This window comes from Dipodomys merriami, unplaced genomic scaffold, assembly GCF_024711535.1.
Source record: "Dipodomys merriami isolate MVZ:Mamm:240054 unplaced genomic scaffold, mDipMer1.0.p SCAF_1, whole genome shotgun sequence".
Taxonomy (NCBI): domain Eukaryota; kingdom Metazoa; phylum Chordata; class Mammalia; order Rodentia; family Heteromyidae; genus Dipodomys; species Dipodomys merriami.
In genome coordinates, this window is record NW_027202270.1 from 52,434,903 (window position 1) to 52,454,616 (window position 19,714).

Sequence of the window (19,714 nt, forward strand, 5' to 3'; positions counted from 1 at the left end):
ATTAGACCAACTTAAAATACAGTCAATACTTAAATTACTAGGTATGTGGGGTTTTTTGGTATGGAGTGTTATAAAAAGAAAATAAGTGATATCATGCATATTGTGGAATAAAGATTCTTTTTTGTGTTTCTTTTTTTCCCCCAAAGCTTTATGGTACAAGATGATTCTTCCCCCTCAATTTGACAGAGCAAAAAAGTATCCTTTGCTAATTCAAGTGTATGTAATATTTTCTTTGGTGTAAAAACTATTTACTGAAAATATGTTGGATGAAATACACATTTATGAAATAGAATGAACCATTCTCCTTGGTAACAGTTCCTATTGATGCTGTTTTTATATATTCCTCAACTAATCAGAGTAAATAAAATATGGCTATTTAAAATAGATGGAGGAAGTTTTGAAATTTTTAGATGGACTTGAATTTGCTGTGTTGAATTTCCTTTGTGTGGCAAATTGCCTAATGTGTCAGAATACCTTTGAGATAGAGAAATTGCAGCCAAAAAATATTGTAAATCTTCTTAACATCTTATGTAATTGCGTTAGAAATGAAATAAAGGAATGGAATACATTTAGTGGAATCACACCCAAAATCAGTGCTGACCTACACACAATTTGCTTTAAACACCATGGATTTTTTTTAGTATATCTTATGTCTGCTTTTAGCAAGTGGCAGGTGGCAGAAATGACGAAAAACCCACACATATTCCTTGAAATGCCAACCCTAGATGTATCCGTTTTGGGGAATAAGAGAGGCTGTGTCCCAAAACAACTTCCTTGTAGCAAACCTCTGGGAAAAGCCTGGTCTCCTCTTGATTTTGAGCCAGTTCTAATGCTATTGTTATTGAAATTTTATCACGAAAGTGTACTGGGAATTACTGAAGCCAGGCTGATGCCAATATGGAAAGTCAAGTTTTATAAAGAATTCAGAGATTCTTTTTATGATTATTTATTTTTATTTTTTAGGTATGGTGGTCCCTGCAGTCAGAGTGTAAGGTCTGTATTTGCTATTAGTTGGATATCTTATCTTGCAAGCAAGGAAGGGATGGTCATTGCCTTGGTGGATGGCCGAGGCACAGCTTTCCAAGGTGACAAACTCCTGTACGCAGTGTATCGAAAGCTGGGGGTATACGAAGTTGAGGACCAGATTACAGCTGTCAGGTGAGCATCTTCGCATTCAAACTTTCCACATTCAGGAAACAATATGTATCACTCCTGTTTCTCTAATCGTTTACTTGTTGTTTTATTGTGTTGTGTTTTGTTTGTCTTGTTTTCTGGAGGTAAAGCCTAGAGTCTCACACATTGTACCACTGATCTACACTTTGGGCCTATCTCTCCATTCTTAACGATTTAATTCTTTTTGGTCTATTTCTCTTATTTGGTATAAAATGATTATTAATCTTACAGAAACATTTTTTGCACAGTATGAGAAAATACTCCTGTAAGAAAGCTAGTAAATATATAGACAAATATTAAATGATAACACCTTTTTTTAAAACCATGTCAGCCCTTCCAGTATCCTTTCAGTTATGGCTCACAATTGGTAGAAGAATTCCTGTGACTAGCAATAATATGAAACCAAATATCTGAATTTGTCAAACATTTTGAATTCTCTCTCTTTAGGTTTAAAAGTGGGTCAAACTTCATCAGCTCTACATATTTTAGGTATTGGACATTCACATGTGGTTAAACTCCCTGTCAAGTTCAACTGTGCTAACACAAGAAAGTTTTCCTGTTTTCAATGGACAGAAACAGACTTGTTTTACATAGTAAAGTAATATTATTAACACAATTAAAAGCATGACAGATCTGATTTCTTCTTCCAATCTGTATTTTTAATCACAGTCCATAGTCCAATGATCTTTTCCTGAAACAGAATATTGTCACCAAAATTGTTGTCACACTGGAAATACTGTGCAAGATTCATATAGCTATTTTTGAGTTGGATTTCTATGAATATAGTATAAGTTCGAGAAGAGTAATTTTCAAGACCAAGAGCTACAGGCTAATCATGCTGTCAGTCCTTGATTATGTTATATGGTGACCATTAATGGGTAAATGCTGATCCAGAGTAAAGAGCAACTAGAAAATTCAATCCATTTCTTTCATCATATCAATGCCATTAGTAGTTGTGATTTTTTTTCAATGTACCAAACACAACAAAGATTTTATTTAATGGCTAGGATTCAGGTCCAGATAACATTTTTCTGCTGTTTTTTTTTGTCTCTAACCCAAGCAGAAGAGTTTAGATTCACAGTAATTATTTTTAAAAATAGAAATGTATCATAACATATATTTCATGTTTCTTCAGTTTTGTGAATACTTACCTATATATATGAAATGTTTAATTAAAAATCTGTTTTAATAAAATACTGCAAATGAATCAATTTTTTAGCCATTCTTAATACTTAATAATTCCTTTGCTTAAGATTTTTGGAGGTTTTCCTGCCTTTTCTGTTGCTATTGTTGTCTCTATTTTTTGGTTTGGAGAAATTTTGGCTATATACAGATAGTTAAATAAAGAAAAGACTCTATCAAGACAGGAGTTTTTTTGTTGTTTTCTTTTTTTTAATTCTTTTTTAAAAATATATTTTTGTTGTTGTTGTTGTGCTGGTGATTGAACCCAGTGTCTTGCCTGTACTAGTCAAGTAATCTACCATTGAGCTATGTCACCAGCCCACATTCTTATATAAAGGTTGTTGTGTCTGGTAAGAATAATAGCATAATTTTCAACATTTTATCCTAATTCCTTAGATTATTTTTTGGAGTAGGTATGTTTTGGGTCATATCTATTTAAACCATCAGACAAGGAAATGTAATCCCAACAGTACATGAAATTATACAGATATAAATGATGTTTCATTTCTAATTAAATTATGTCATTCAGAATTACTAAAGCTAAAACATGGTTTCTTGGGCCTCACTGCTTTATGGTCAGCATATTGCTATCATCACAGATTCCACCAATAACAACAACATATGTCATATTTTTGTGCATTGATTTACCAGAAGTGTAGTACTCCACTTAAGAAGAAATACCTTCCTAATTCCTTCCTTGGGTGAAAATTTAAACATGAAACCCATGTAGTGACCTTAATGAAAATTGTTATGTCTGTGGCTCAGTACATAAGACACAAAACCACAAATTCTACCTTCAATGGATTCATTGCAATAATAACAATTTTTCTTTGGCATTTGAATCGAAGATACACCAGAGGTGCAAATTGAATATTATTGCCTTCCTTGAGTTATTTTTAGGATAGAATCTAAAGAAAGTTTTCTTACAATCGATAGATAAAATATATATTTGCTCACTTTCTCAACCATTTGACAACCAGCCAACATGAATACATGCCATTGTAGTAGTCTCTGTATGTCCTTACACAATTTACAAACTCTGTTTCCATGTAATTACAATCTTGTAAAAGTGCTAAGCCATCTGCACTCTGGAGGGATGGCATTGCTGTTCAAAAGAACTTTTAGTAAATACTCAGTGAACATAAAGAGGCTGCTGGCCCATTCATGGTAAACGTGAAACCGAGAAGATAATTCCAGGGCAAGCCCTGGCGGTGCTTGAAGTCACTATTACGCTATACTTTGGGAAAACAAATACTAAAAATGATAGTCTTATAATGATAGTCCTGGGAATGATTCAATCATTTATCTCTGAATACCTATTCAGGGAACTGGGATTGTAACCTTTCCTTTGTAACTCTTAAACATCTCTCAAGGAAATGAATTGATCCCTTTGAATCTCCAAAGGGGAAACAAAGGAGGAGGCTACAATGCTTGATAAGAAATGTACTCATTATCTTGCCCATGTAATTGTAACCCCTCTGTACAGTATTTTCACAATAAAAAAAAAATCTGGCTAAATTTTCTACATACCAAATGAAACTTGTATGTATATATTTGGAAACAATAGCACATACTTGTCAAATGAAGCACATAGATTTTAACACAGCAAATCGAGGGAGAAACAAAAAAGTAATACAATCTCACAAGTTGTGTAAGAGATTGTATATATGGAGATTCTTGTGAGGTCACTAACATTAGGGGAAGTAGGACCTGCTTCCTTTAAGCTTCTCTAAAAATGACATATATAAGAGAATAAAAAATGTAGTGATTCTATGGTCAACCTTGCTCATTTGGCATATATTTGATATTTTTGACATTCCCATAGTTTAATTTTCAAACAATTCGTGAGTTAATGGTGAAGAATTATGTGAGACAAAAGTGCTTACTATAATAGATGTTATCAATAAAAGAACATTTCCAAATTCATAATAATTGATCACTGGGATTCCAGGTTGATTTTAGACTACAGCCATTTTTATAAGAGAAAAATATTCAAGGTAGCCTCTAAGATTAGGAGAATATCCTATTCATTGGTTACTGAGATTGTTGATTTAACCATATTATCAATAGCATTTGTGATAATCTTCCTGGAAGCTTTTCAGAATTTGGAGGTGAATTTTATAGAGCCTTGTTGATCTCAAAGTGCTCAGATTATCTAGCTAACCTTTAACCTAGGCCTACCACATTAAGTGTTAATGTTTCATTTCCATGTTAACTATTGCACTATCATTTCCTGCAAATGTCATCCTTTCAGAATAAACCTAGGAAGAGAGCTGTTAAGAATTTCCTGTTCCCAGTGATCACCTGTTATTTGCTTTTTAACCCAGATGCAAGGCAGTATGATTGCTAGCTTCTGGGAGATCATAAAATCACGATCAATTTTTATGGCTCAGAACTGTCTTCCAGCACTAAAAAGAAGACTATTTTTAAAACCAGAAATTGAGCCTTCTTCTCTCCTTTATTTGGTTTTTAAAGTTTAAGAAAACCTGGCCAAAAGGCCACAATTTGCTGTACCTTTATTGGCTTTGTGGTGTCAGGAGCAGCATCACACAGGTAGCATCTTTCCATTTGCTACTGCATTTCTTCCTGTACACTCCTCAATGTCCTTCAGAATCAGTGTCGGGTAAGCTGTGACTAACGGGGCCTCTTCCCATCTGTTTGTCCCGGGCATTTGCCCAATTTCTCTCTGCATTCAAAACGTGCATGTTGAATTCATGCAATGAGTGTAATGGTTGCTATAAAATCCCTTTAAGAAACTCCATGGGCCTCAAGGTACAACTCAGTACTTCTACCATGTGCAAGACCTTGGGTTCACGTGTTAACCAGCACTGAAAGAAAACAAAAACAAAGAAAAACTCCATTATTGATCTAATGAAAAATCACTCAAATCTACCTCTAGGGAAGAACTAATGAGGAAGGGCACTAATAGACTAGTGCTTTTCCTTGGAGGCTTTATTCCTTCCTCCTGCTGCACATTGTGGCTTTGTAGCAACCCACTCACTTCTGCTACTTCTGCCCTCCACTGCTCTGATTCTCTGAGGTTTTCCTTGAGTTCTTATTACCCAGTTCCCCAAGTAAGTCACATTGGCTCTAGAAAACCAATGATAGGGATCATGGTACAAATTAACTGAAGCACTCGTTTATATCAACTCTGAAGGCTTCCCAAGACTGTGATCTGGGCTGGGGGAAGGGGGGGGGGCTGAATATACTGAAGCTTGAACTCCACTGCTGTACCTAGGCATTTTTGTACTCAAAGCTGACACTACCACTTGAACCACTTTTACTGTAAATAAGAGTCTTAAAGATTTTTCCTGTCAGGGTTAATTTCAAACCTTTATCTTCAGATCTTAGCTTACTGAGTAGTTAGGATTACCAGCATCAGCTACCCACATCCAAGACTTTGAGCCACCTACAACCAAGACTTTTATAAAGGTTGTTTTACTCATGATCCCTTAGTCCTAAGGAAAAAGTCTAGCTCCAAAATGATGTTCAAACGGAGGCTTTTTTGTGATAGACCTAAAACTAATAATTTCTAGATTTTAAGAGATGTGTAATATCCATACCATGATAAGTCAAGATGTCTAAGCAATCAAACGTTAAAAGAATGAATATTTTACTTATGTATGACCTAAAATGAAATCATAGTTTTTGACAACTAAACAAACAAGATGATAAGAAATCAATAAAATGTAAGACAACAGCAGGAAAAATTTTCTTTCCAAGTTGGTACAACTAAGTACAGCTACAGTTTGTGTTTCTGAGTCCATCTCTTCACCTAGTGAATGTTGAGCAACTCAGCCACATGATTAGCAGACTCAGTCTTACAGTGTTGAAATCACAACTTTATGAATGTATAGTTGTATACCTAAGAGGACCTTTTATCCTTTGCAGAAGGCATGGTAATATTATTTTAATTATTTGTAAATGCAGCCTTATTATGCATGTGTTTAAACAAAGAAAATGCAGCATTTCTATTAAATCTTTGGATTAAATATGCTTGTGTAATGAAGTAAATGTCATGTGTACACATTTAAAATTCTAAAAATTTGTTTCTTTTACTTTAGAAAATTCATAGAAATGGGTTTCATTGATGAAAAAAGAATAGCCATATGGGGCTGGGTGAGTTGTTTTATCTGTTTTATGCCTGTTATTCAGTTCAGCAATCATCATTTTCTAAAGTGTTCGCTTATAAGGTTTCTCATGAAATGTTAATGTTGTAACATAATTTAATCTGTCAATGGAAACAGTCAATTTGGGTAATATGAGCTTCAAAAGTGGTGGGTTTAAGTATTTGTTTCTTTTTTCCCTCAATCATTTAGCTAGTTCCTCAAACAAAAAATTAAATCAACATTTCTTATTTAATTATGGACATAAAATTATAGTATATTGAACTGAACTATACTCATCAGAGGTTTAATTTCTTTTGTTATTAAGACAGATATAACTCCTTTTTTTGTATCTCATTGTTCTAAGAAGTTTAGTAGAAGTTTGAAATGATAGGAAATATTAGAACATGAGTTCCTTAGTACCTAGCCTAATATAGTCATACTCAGATTGTTCAATTTCTTTCTCCTTTTCAGCAGTCAAATTCCTTTACTAGACCTAATATTAATTGTAGTCAGTGGAGAGAACTATTGTTTAATTTCCAAGACATAGATGATGCAGGAAGTTTCCTATGTTTGAGGAGCTGCTTGAATATAAAAGGAAGTGACAAAACTTATCAGTCACGGGCAATGAAATCACTGGAAAGTTTAGGGAAATACTGGAAAGAGTTTAGGCTTGCCCATTATAAATTATGATTACTCTTCAAAGATGATTTCCTGCTTCACTTTTTGGTCTGAGTTTGTACATTTGCAAGTCAATTTGCAGCCTGTTGTGCTTGGGTTGTTTTTCTTGGCTGTTTTCTCTAAGAGCGGCCTGCACAAGATGGAGGGAATGAAACCCAATATTGAAAGGAATCTGCAGGATTCAGCTCAACTCTCAGCTCAGTGGTGACCAGATGAAGGGCTGTTAGGAATTTGGAGAAAGTTGTTATTTCAAGCCATTTGGTCGTTCTTAAACCCATCAAATGTTAGCTATCTAAACAGAATGGAATTTAAATGGGTAGAAATAAATGAAATATTTTATAGTGGAATATTTCAGATAAGACCTTTTCTACCATCCGCTTTCATGAAATTTTCGAAAGTCACTCTTTGAAAGGATTTTTATTTCACGCTAAACACTTAACATTTCTCTTAGAGCTGTTCTTTGCTTTTACTGAAGGCTTTGAAATAAACATGAAGTAAAACTTTTAATTTCACGTTTAGAACATCCTAAGCATTAGTGTCATAGAGAGTCATGCATATAGAATGACTTAAAGATACAGCTCACCACCTTAAAGTACCCTCTATCAACTTGGAATTCTTCAATAAGAGGTCCCTATCACATCTAATAGAAATAGTATATTGGCTTCCTAAGTTACTTTACAATGTGGCAAGGATCATAAAACAGACTTCACAACTTGTTTGAGAGAAGAAAGTAATCAGTGGACTGACAATGAATACAATACCTCAGCAGACTCCAAATCAGTAGGATGAAGCAGTAAGGGATAAAAAGAAGTAAATAAAAAGAAAAATTCTGTTTCTATGGGTCTGGGGTTTCTATACCAGTCCACCTTTACTAAGACCTCTGTATGGTTTGTGATTCATTCATTTATTTTTTTCAATCTTGTAACTTCTTATTGCTTCTGGGAGAAAATAGCAAAAAAATGCTGGTCTATCAATATTCCAGGTGTTAAACAAAGATGTAATATGGCTATAAGAGCTAAAGGAGGATTTAAGAATGAATCCACACTGGAGATAGGCAAAGGTAGCTTACAGAATTCCAAGCAGAGTAAAGACTGTATTGTCCAGTTCCCAAGGCAGCAAAGAGCAAGGTATGTGTGAGTTACTCAAGAATATACAAAACTTCAATATAAAGAATCATGAAGAAGATGTAGAATATGAGATAGGTGAGCATAGGAAATGGGCCTTTGAGGCCACATAAAGCAGAATCAGCCTTGAACAGCTCTTTGGCACCATTCTCTTTTCATCCTGTCTCTCAGGTCATTGAACTCTATAATTTGCTTAAATGTTAGTGTGCATATGTATCTCTCCATTCTCTTGGGCAAAACCTTGTGGCTTCAGAGAGGAGTGGTCTGCTAGATCCCTGTCATTCACATCTACCTACTTTCTGAGCCATGTATTTCAAACGTTTCTCTCTCCTAATGTCTTTTGTGGCCTTTAGTTTAATTTCCTCTACTTTAAAGTAAGTCTTCATCTTCATTAGATACCTTAACACACACACACACACACACACACACACACACACACACACACACACACACACACACCACATACAGAGTCATCTAAATTAGAAAGCTCAAAATTAATTTTCTACCCTTCTCTCTACCTTAACTACAAATTATGGTTGATTGTAAACTCTTTTCTGCCATAAGACATCTAAATAAGTTCTCACCTACCCCCATTGAGTTTCTCCATATGGCATTCAGATGAGTATTTCTTCAACTTTAGATGCACACACATCACCCAAACACTTGTTCACACACAACTGCTAGAGCCCAGACATCCAGCCATGTAGTAGCACTCTAGGACAGCACTCAGGTGTTCATATTTTGGACAAGATTCCAGGTAATCCTGATGCTTCTTAAGTTATCATGTTGTGGCCTCACCAGCACCAATGTTCTTGTGAGTTTTCATTCCAAATCATATATTTATCATGATGCTTCTTTGTTTATGTATGCTCTAGGATTGTACGTTGCCCACAACATAAAGCCTAAATACACTTCCTGTGTGAAAGGTCCTTGGCAATCTGCCTGTAGCTTACTTTGCAAATCTTACCTCTTTTCATTTCTTTCCACATCTTTTAAGTAAGTTAGGTTATAGCTGTGATCTTGTTCCCATGATTTTGTACATGCAGTTCCTTTTCTGTAATGTCTATCCACTTTGATTCACTTCATTCCATCCCCACTCTTTTCCTCACTCCAAAATGGGAAACTCCTCCTTGTTCTCACAGACCCAGTTCAACATGGCTTTCATTATATTCCAACAGCTCTTTATACTTTTCTCATAAGAATTATCATGTCTTAACTACCTGTTGCTTTCTTCCACAAGAATATAGGCTTATCAAAGGAATGAACTATATCACTTTGTAGCTTTGATTGTCAAATATTTAGCACAATATTCGGCAAAGTTAAGCATTTATGATGCTTTTGTAACAGAATTTATTCCAAAATATGTTCCACTGCTAGCAGAAAATTTTCAGGAAAAGGTATTATGGGGACTAATAATTTTGGAAATTATTATTTGTAATACTATATGGGTACCTCTATATAAGAGTATATATAGGCTTGTATAGTATTTGTTTAGTGTTCTATCTATCTATCTAGAGCAACTAGTGAAGGAAGGTGTTAAACTTTAACACAATATTACCAACAAATATGTGATTGCACGTTTCTTTATTCTTTCTCCATTACCAAACACATAATAACACTATTTCCATTGACCTCTCTATGAGAAGTGCTGCTGAATCCAGTAAGGAGTAGCTTCGGTGTCCCAGAAGCAGAAGGGAGGGTGTCCCAAGACAGATGCAGGCTGTACCAAGGGGCTCAAAGAGCGTTAATACTGAGGACACATACCAAAATCCTGGGGTTAGTCAGTGAAGTGAGGATTGGGAAGAGAGAGATCATAGCTCTGCATATTATTTTTGCCCACTCAGAGCTGAAAGCCAGAGTCTTGGAACTTGGAAATGGGAGGAAGGGAGACATTGCACATGGCGATGCAGGCGATTTATCTTTGCAATTGTTCCATGTAAGAGAAGAGAAACTTTTCCACAGTGTTAAACCTTTTGTGGCCTGTGAAATATATCATTCCTACTCAAACAAAACTTTTTAGCTAGTTGGTTAATAGGCTGTGTATCTTAAATTTTTCTCCATTATCCAGATAAAGAAAGGAGAAGAAATATCTTTAACTTCCCTTTTAATTTTTCTTGCTCTGGTTTAAGATGATTACTAAAATCTACCATGTGCCCAACACAAGGTATCTGTTTATTACAGTGGGTCCTAAACCTAGATGACTTTGACCTCTGGATATTTGGCAATGTCTCCAGACATTTTGGTTGTTCCACTGGAGAGGGCTACTGGGGTTTACAAGAAAGTGGCCAGAGATGCTAAGATAGCCCCCTATAACCAAGAATTACATGGATGAACACACTGATAGTGTTAAAATCCTGGGTGCAATAAGAAATTGAAGCAATTATTCTGAAAATTAAAAAAAACTGAAGGTTTTTCCTAAGCCATTAAAATAACAGCCTCATTTATGGGCTTTTCTTTGTTAATATACACCTAGCCAGGTGGTGTTGAATAAGCATTAGTTCATTATTTAATCTTAGTTCCTTTCTTTTTCAGTGACTAATTATAAGAGATTCGAATTGCTATGTGTGATCCACTATGTAAAATAGGACAAATGCACTTCTAATGAGACTATATTAGACTACTATTTCTCCTTTAAAAAAGAAAAGTTCATTTCACTTAGCATCATCTTACATGGTCATATGTACATAGCTTTTGAGCTTTTCTGCTCATCTGATAAAATTATCCTAGATGTACACTAATAGTTGCAAATGATGGAAACCATGGGACCTATATTTCTTTGGGCCTGGCTTACTTCACTTAGTATGATTTTTTCCCCAAGTCTTTCCATTTCCTAACAAATGGGTCAGTGTCATTCTTTCTGATGGAAGCATAGAATTCCATTATATATAATATGTTATATATTATATTACCACATTTTCTTGATCCATTCATCTACTGAGGGGCATCTGGGTTGGTTCCATATCTTAGCTATGGTGAATAATGCTGCCATAAACATAGTTGTGCTGGTAGTTTTAGTATGACCTTGATATGGACACAGGATGTCTTTCTTTGTTGTTGTTGTTTTTAATGTACTATGTGATTTTTGTTTCCTTTTTATGTTCTTCCCACTGTTGTCACTGTACTTGATTTTGATACCCTGCATCTTATGTGTGTGTGTGTGTGTGTGTGTGTGTGTGTGTGTGTGTGTGTGTGTGTGTGTGCCTAATTTGGGGAGAGGAAGGGGAATAACAAAACACTAAAACAAGAATACAGGGTGAACCAATGCAACAGTGATATTCACCACACACTTGGTTGGAAATGAACTTTACAGCTTCAAGGAGGGGGAGGAGTAAGGGAGGTGGGAGAGGGAAGGGATAGTGGGAGCACAGCAAAGGAGGGGGTAACAATGCTCGACAAGAAATGTACTCATTACCTTACTCATGTAACTGTAACCCCTCTGTACAGCACTTTTACAATAAAATAATTTTAAAAAAGAAAAGTTGCTCTGGTGTAAAGTATAGAAGAAATGGCATGGGTTACAGAGGCTGCTGTCCTGGATGTGAGTCAGAGCTCTGATATTTACTGCCTCCAAAAATAGCTACTGAAAGTTCATTCTGAGCCTCAGTTTCCTGACTTTGACATGCTTCCGTAGTTTCTTCACCCTGTTCCTGAGAGGTTTACATGAGGAGTGAATAGAAAAGTTATCTCCTCAACAAATCCTTAATTTGTGTCAGTGCTGGTGAAATGCTCATTGTTAAGCCAGGAAAAGGTCTCTGTTCTTGTAGACTTCAGAGTGGTCAGGGATGACAACAATCAGGAAGACAAAACAAACTGCCGAATAATGGTGAGCTCTCTATCGCGAAATCTAATACAAAGCGAGAAGAAAGGATGGCGTTCTGTTGGTGGTACAATTTTGAAGTAGAAGGTCAGAGAAGTCTCCTTTGGGTTGACATTTGTGTTAAGATTTGAAGGACAGGAAATTCTGATCCCTCTTGGAGAGAAAGAAGATGAAGGTATAAGGTAGAAGAAGAAAGACAGGGTGGGTAGAGCAGCAAAGACCTCTGTAATGAGCCTGACTGGACACATTTTGGCCAGTCACTACAATGCTTGTAGGTAAAATATCCCAATGTGCATTGTGGCTCAAGTACGATTATTCCATGAGCCCTCTTTTAAAATTCTGTGCCCTTCTAAGAAATTTTTAAAAGAATGTTTTAAAAGACATCTTTCATTTAAACAAAATGGCAAGTCATCTAAGTGCAAAGGACACAATTCTAGAATTTTCGTGGCCAATCTGCTCTGTGGGTTCTTTTCTTAAACAGCCACCCACTCTGCCTGGAGCCCTACTCATGAGGGAGCAGAAAAAAGTCAATGCGGGTTTTTCTCCCCCCTTCATTGCTACAATAGGAATAGATTTTCCAAGCTGCCTGTGAATTTAAAGCATAACCTTCTTTTGTTGTGCTGTGGATTATAGTTGCCTTATCTCTGAAAAATCCTAGAGAAAACTTGTATTTGTTCTGAAAGTAGGAAACATGTATTTAAATAGACCATTATCACCTAATCTCTCAGTTCATACATAATTCCTAAGATTTTGAACAGAAATTTTCAAGAAGCTTTTTACTATGTACAAAGATTTCCTGCCTCCCTCCCCCTTTCCCTTTCTTCCTTCCTGTCTTTTTCTTTCTTTTTTCTCCCTTTTCTTCTTCTCTTCGGTCTTTCTTTCTCTCTTTCCTTCTTTCTTTTTTCTTTCCTTCTTGCTTGCTTTCTTGGGCCAGTGTTTTCCTGTGCTCTGTTGCTTAGCTTTTCTGTTCAAGCTTAGCACTCTGCCACTTGAGCCACACCTCCACTTCCTGCAAAGATTTTTCTATGTCAACTTTCACTTCATGCTATTTCCTTCTTTGGGGTATGGTGAAGGAGAAGCAGCATCCAGTGTTTTATTTTGCTAAATATTCTTTTGTAATAATATATAAGCAATATTTTTTTCTAAAAGTCATGGAATTACTCTGTTCTCATTTGAGCCTAACATTTTAAAATAAGGAAAACCCATCCATTTTGGGAAGAGTTCTTCCCATCCTCCTAATCAAAGCAAATTATTTTTATATGAAACTTTGAATCAGATAAAGAATTTTTACTTACAAAAATGATTTTCAAACCCAAATGTTCCTTCTGTTTTTTAAATATATTTTCCCCTATTAAAACACAGCTTAGTTCTCCTCCAACTATAATAAAAAGAGGCCATGGTATAATTGGAGCGGCCTCTTTTATTCTGTGTTTTGCAGCCAACGGCCCTCAATAAAATTCCTCAGAGCTGGAAACAAAACTGTAAACTACTTAGAGGATTCTTCATTTAACTGTTGAATTCAACAAGATTTCTTGGCTCATCTCCTACTTACTGATTTTTGGTGGATTAAGAATAGAAGAATAGACCCCCCCCCTCTCTCTCTCTCTCTCTCTCTCTGCTCTTCTGTGTTATAGAGGGATAGGATCTGTTGTGACCTGAAAAATATGTGTTAGGACCTAATTAGAATAAGGCATAGCTGTAGAAGAGTCATGCTATTCCTTTACAATATCTACATATGTCTCTGTATCAAGATTAAGAATAAACACTGAGTATTGCCTTCTTTTCTACTGCACATGTCAGTTGGTTCTGGCTCAAGTTTCAGAAGACTCAGTCCATATTTCTAGCAGTAGCATCTCTCCCCAGCACATCTGGACAGACCCAAGGCACTTTCTAGAAGGACACTCAGCCTTCTTGTGATTCCCCGTTCATTTTATTCTTACTTAGGAAAAATGTCCAAATATCCAAGTAATATAGAAATTCTGCTACCCGAGACACATTTCTGAATCATCCACTGATTACTCTGGACAAGAATGCTATGAGAGCCAAGCCTCCTTGTGACTCTGTGTCTCCATTCGTTGTTCTTTGCTTTTCTATTAGATTTGTGTGAAGACATATAAGCTTGCTAAAGGTACCATGTCAGAAATGTTCAAAACAGAATATGTGAATACAAAATACACAAACACTAGTCATAACTCAAACTCTCCAAAAGGTTCTTCTATCTTTCTTTTGGTGTTCTTTTATGAGTAAACCTAGATAGACATTGTGTCCCATGGCGCTTTTGCATATTTTGGAAATTATTTTACATTTACATATTAGGAATAATTCTCTTTTTGCTGTGTGAATCTTAGGGGAAAGGGGGGATTACGATGATATCTCTGTCGTAAACTGATTACACCATCTTTAAAGAGAGTCTATTCTGATTAGCACACACATTATTTCTGGTCTAGGGATGAAATTACTGGTGGAGCTTGCTGCTTGATGGAGATGCTTGATGGAGACATTAAGCTTCCCTTATGCATATTCTCCAGCTCTCTTTAGGCATAGATTTGAATAGATTTAAATTGCTATTTAAAAAAAAACAAAACATAAAGAAGCTTCTGAAGGTCAATTTAGGTTGACTCATGTAAATGTCTCCACAGTCCTATGGAGGTTATGTTTCATCCTTGGCTCTTGCATCGGGAACCGGTCTTTTCAAATGTGGAATAGCAGTGGCTCCAGTTTCCAGCTGGGAATATTATGGTATGGAAAAGCTTCATCAATGTTGCTGTGAAAATGTTGAACAAATAATTACTTCATGATTGAGTTCGCTAGGAAAACAAGCATGCAGAAGAATTCACCCCCAGCAACTCTGGGGGAAACAAAAAAAATCTATAAATGAGGTGATTCAGAGGGATTCATGATAATCAAAGGAAGTTAATAATGGTGAAGGAGTCTTCAGAAATCCAGTATAACTTATTTTCTCTCTGAAGCCTTGAGCCTATCCTGAACCAAATCTTAAAAATCAGAGCTGACATTGTGCTTGTGAAGACAGTCACACAGCCTCAGTACAGCTGACTCTGAAACATATTTTGTACAAAGTCAGGCCAAGGGCCAAACAATCCACCTTCACACATAGTTTGCAAAGTGCAGTGCCTTTGCAATCAGATAAATAAATAAACATGTTTCAGGTATACCCTTTCTTATATGTGATGTTTTTATGATTAAAATCATGCAGAATGATAATCTGTCAGTAATTCTAATAATCGTCCCTGTATTCAATAAAATGAGACAGGATTTACAGACTTGTCCCTGTATCCAATAAAATGAGACAGGACTTACAGATTATCTTTTTACCTGGGGAAAAGTTGTATACTTATATGTGTGTTTATGTATGTGTCTCTGGTGTTAACAAGAGTGAATCTGGGGGATATATATATATATATATATATATATATATATATATATATATATATTATCCAAGATGAAATAAGAAAATAAGATACCAGTAAAAGCAATAGAAGTCACTGCTTTCATTATTTCTTCTTAAATAGAATGAGGTCATTCTACAGGTCTTTTCCACCTCAACATCTCTCCCTAAGACCAAAGAATTGATAAAGCTTAAAAGCCGTAGATGCTTCTGTTTCCATAATATTTACCTCCCTTATTGTCTAGTCTTTTCAATGTAAATTGCAGGTGACACACCTTCACTGAGACTATTATAAAAAGCAAAACAAGGTTTCAACCTCAAGATCTCCACATGAGAGAATTGAGGAACAGTTATTAAAATACACAGCTATTAGAGGTGATAAAGTGGCCTGCATTAAATGCAACCAACATATTCTTATATATTTTATAGCATCTATCTACACAGAGAGATTCATGGGTCTCCCAACAAAGGAGGATAATCTGGAACACTATAAAGTGAGTTCTTTTTTCATGTTATTTAGATCATTAACTTTTTTGAAATGTGTTAAATAACTTTAAAGCAATAATTCAGAGGTCCCCAGGCAAAATGATGCTATTTGTTAATTGCAGAACCCATCACTACTGAGGATTTTACTCCTTTTGAATTCTATTCTTTTTTCCCCTATCCTCCTTTCCCTAACCTCCCTTTTCCCAATCCTCTCCCCACCCCCAACCAGACACAGCTTGAGCGGGCATCATTTATGCCTAAGGTCTCACTCATATGTAACATATGACACATAAACTTTCAGTTTTTCAAACTAAGAATCAGATGGAAGTAATGCAAATGATGATGAAAATGTGTTGCTCTGACTCTTAAATATTTATCAACCAAAGCAATACATAATTTCAGTATTGGTGCTAAGTCCATTGCACAATGATTTAGCTAGTTTTCTATTAGAACTTGCAGCAACTAAAATGTTAATTTTTCCTCTTTTCCAGAATTCAACTGTGATGGCAAGAGCAGAATATTTCAGAAATGTAGACTATCTTCTCATCCACGGAACAGCAGATGGTGAGGTTTAAGCAAGACTCTTACACATAAAAATACTGAGCCAGCATCACTTTGTTTAAGAAACCTTAAGCATCCTCCTATGCCTATGCTCAGGGTCAGTACCTAAGAGTCAGGGACATTTCCATATCACAGTGTGATTACTCACTGCTGACAATGTCAAATGCATGACTAGATAATTGTTGGTGTTCATTTCCAGGCAGTACATTGTCACTCTATGCTTTCTGGGATTTAGCAGCACTTTTCACTCTCTATCTCTCTTTTTTTCTCTCTCTTTCTTTGTTGCAGATAATGTGCACTTTCAAAACTCAGCGCAGATTGCTAAAGCTCTTGTTAATGCACAAGTGGATTTCCAGGCAATGGTACATAATTTTGTTTTACTTGTGTTCATGGCCTTACACCCTCAACCTAAAAGAAGAAGGTCTTTGTTTTTAATTTCATTCAAACCTGACAAAGAAGCTGCTGAGTAGAATACGCAGAACATGAGCGAATGAATCTTGGATCTTTCATGAACTCCCTGCAGGATTCTAGGCAAGCCAGCTCACCTCTGAGATCACCACTTGAGTCATATAAAACAAGGCACTTCCCCAGATTAAAGGATCCTCTAATTCAAATATTTAATAGTTATGCAATCCTATGTGTGTAAGTGGAGCTACATGCTTAGCATTCCTACAAAGCTTAGAGGAGTCCCTGAGCAACTAGAAGATACTGTTTAGTAAGCACCAGCTGCAAAATGTTATCTGGACCTCAAAGGCTTCCCCATAGTCATGCAATTTCATTCAGTGGGTCCTTTAATCTATGCCTGCTTAGCACCTGGCAGGTGCCTAGCTGGGCCCATGACATAAACTCAGGCTTCTACTAAGTCCATGAATAAATGAGCTACATGCAAAGTCTAGGGAATAAATGGGCTACATGCAAAGTCTAGGTTGCCTAAAGAATAGGAAACAGAATCAGAGAAAGAAATGATTGTTTGTCCTACTTCAGTGAGTATACATTCTCCCTTGGTTGCTTATATTGAACAAGAGCCCAGGAAGTTAACTCCTTAATCTTTTGAAGTTTCATTAAAAAAAAAACTTATGTAGAATGAGGTGATATTTTTCTGAACTTTTTTTTATTACCATGACCTCCAAAGGAAATTCAACTCAGATCAGATTACATCATGACCCCTGCAGAGAAAGCAATCTTGCTACCATCCCTCCAACAATAAAACTTAGAGTTAGGTTGTCATTTTCCATCTTACCATCTGCCCCCTTTCTTATTTTTTACAATGCTGTTTTAACTCCTACAAAGGATCTTTATTATTATATGTGACACATTACACATTACTTCTACCACAGAAGTTAGATTCACGAACTACAAGCCTCATGGGATTTTTGAGCTACAGGCAGTTTTAGGAAAAATCAAATCCAACACTTTTGTTTTTCAAATAAAGAAATCAAGCTCCAGAGATACAGAATGCCAGACCTAATGCCCCAGTTCTAGAGTCATCCATGCCTCCTGACCTTATTCCTCAAGAATGAGACCCCTGGGATCAAGTCAGCCTGTGATAGCTAAAATATACATCTAAACCACTAATGGAGTTTAGTACAAGTTACTTCTGTCTTACTGCTCTGAATGTTTACATGTAAACTATTTTACTTATGGGAATGTTTGATATTATTAGAAAAATTATCATATCTGTGGCTTCAGAATTACAGCAGGCCTCTTTTCCTTTTTGTATTTCAGTGGTACTCTGACCAGAACCATGGCTTGTCGGGACTGTCCACAAACCACTTGTACACCCACATGACCCACTTCCTAAAGCAATGTTTTTCTTCATCAGACTGAAATTGATGCAGATTCAAACCTGCATCACAATTCAGAAATTTCCTATGGATGCCTCAGACCATTTGCGTATTTTACTGAATGTTGTGAAGTACTGGTGTAAGCAAATGAATATTGTTCTAAGAACTGTTGAAATGTTAGAAGGGCTCAGAAATTCCAGGTTATTGTTGTTTACATTTTCTGGTTCTCTGTGAAAGAAGAGAAGAGGAATCCATACATTTTGCTTTGGACATAAGTAATATTTTATCTCCTGTCCATAGGGAGAAAAAAATAAAGTGAAATGTTCAAATGTGACTGTGTTACTGTATTCATTAATTTCATGTTCCAGGTTCTATCACAGAAAGAAGTAGTTTTGCAGAGCAAGCACCTGAATAGTATTATGGTGGTGATAGAAGATAAGAAACAAAGAGGAGGCAACAATGCTTGATAAGAAATGTACTCATTTTCTTGCCCATGTAATTGTAACTCCTCTGTACGGTATTTTCACAATAAAAAAATTAAAATAAAAATAAAAAATACACCAGAAAAAAAAGAGAATCTAAATGTACTTTGGAATTTTTATATGAAGAACTTTAAATGCTGAAGCAAATAGCTCAATGTAGAATAAAGCATAGTTCAGAAAATGCAATGAATCAAATCTGAGATGTTTGCACTCTGTGCTGTCCTCCAAGAAATGTTTATTAAATTTCTCCCAGAAGATTTCTTCAACATTGCCAAAAGCATTGGATAAGGATAAAGTCAGACTTTTGAATCAAGGCTCCTGTTAAGAAATGTTTCAAATTTGGAAACGTTCCTACTTTTATATACTTTTGTAAAATTAGTAATGAAAATTGCATGTGGATTACTAGACCATAGCTAAATGGATTTTAATAATAGCTAGAGGGACAATTTTTATATCAGTGAGATTTTTCTGGGGTTTTACTTCTACATTAAGTTCATTGAAAAATTAAAAATAAAAGGTGCAAGGCATGTAATCCCAAAAGCAATACTCTGTCACTGTCACTATCATCCATCCAAAACCATGGAGGGCCTGTCATCTCTGTGATTGCCTTGGACCTAAATAGAGCCACACCAGGTCACCCAAAGATATTCCGGAGCACATGTAACCACCAAACAACCATCTAGAGGATGTTTTATTACCATGCTTCCACACGCTATCTGCCCTGGAAATGATTTCTTCTTCCCTGGATCAGTTCTTTCTCTCCACTTGCAAGCAGAGTGCCCCTTGAGCCTTCTCATTTCTATAGCCACAAGAACCCATCAGACATGGAACTTTACAGTGGGAGTGGGGGACTGTAAAGCTCATAGTTCAGAATTTTCCAGAAGTTTCAGATATGTGTTCCTCATTCTATCA

General features: G+C 35.9%; 1 protein-coding gene across 1 annotated transcript in view; it reads left to right on the forward strand.

Moving 5' to 3' along the window:
- Positions 1 to 18,761, forward strand: part of Fap (fibroblast activation protein alpha) — a 69,588-nt gene extending 50,827 nt beyond the window's left edge. The window contains exons 17-24 of the mRNA XM_070034993.1: positions 147 to 216; positions 964 to 1,158; positions 6,420 to 6,474; positions 14,723 to 14,822; positions 15,919 to 15,983; positions 16,467 to 16,539; positions 16,825 to 16,898; positions 18,262 to 18,761. Of these exons, the coding sequence (XP_069891094.1) occupies positions 147 to 216; positions 964 to 1,158; positions 6,420 to 6,474; positions 14,723 to 14,822; positions 15,919 to 15,983; positions 16,467 to 16,539; positions 16,825 to 16,898; positions 18,262 to 18,363 (734 nt within the window). The 3' untranslated portion in view covers positions 18,364 to 18,761. The remainder of the gene's footprint in view (positions 1 to 146; positions 217 to 963; positions 1,159 to 6,419; positions 6,475 to 14,722; positions 14,823 to 15,918; positions 15,984 to 16,466; positions 16,540 to 16,824; positions 16,899 to 18,261) is intronic.
- The last annotated feature ends 953 nt before the right edge of the window (positions 18,762 to 19,714 follow it).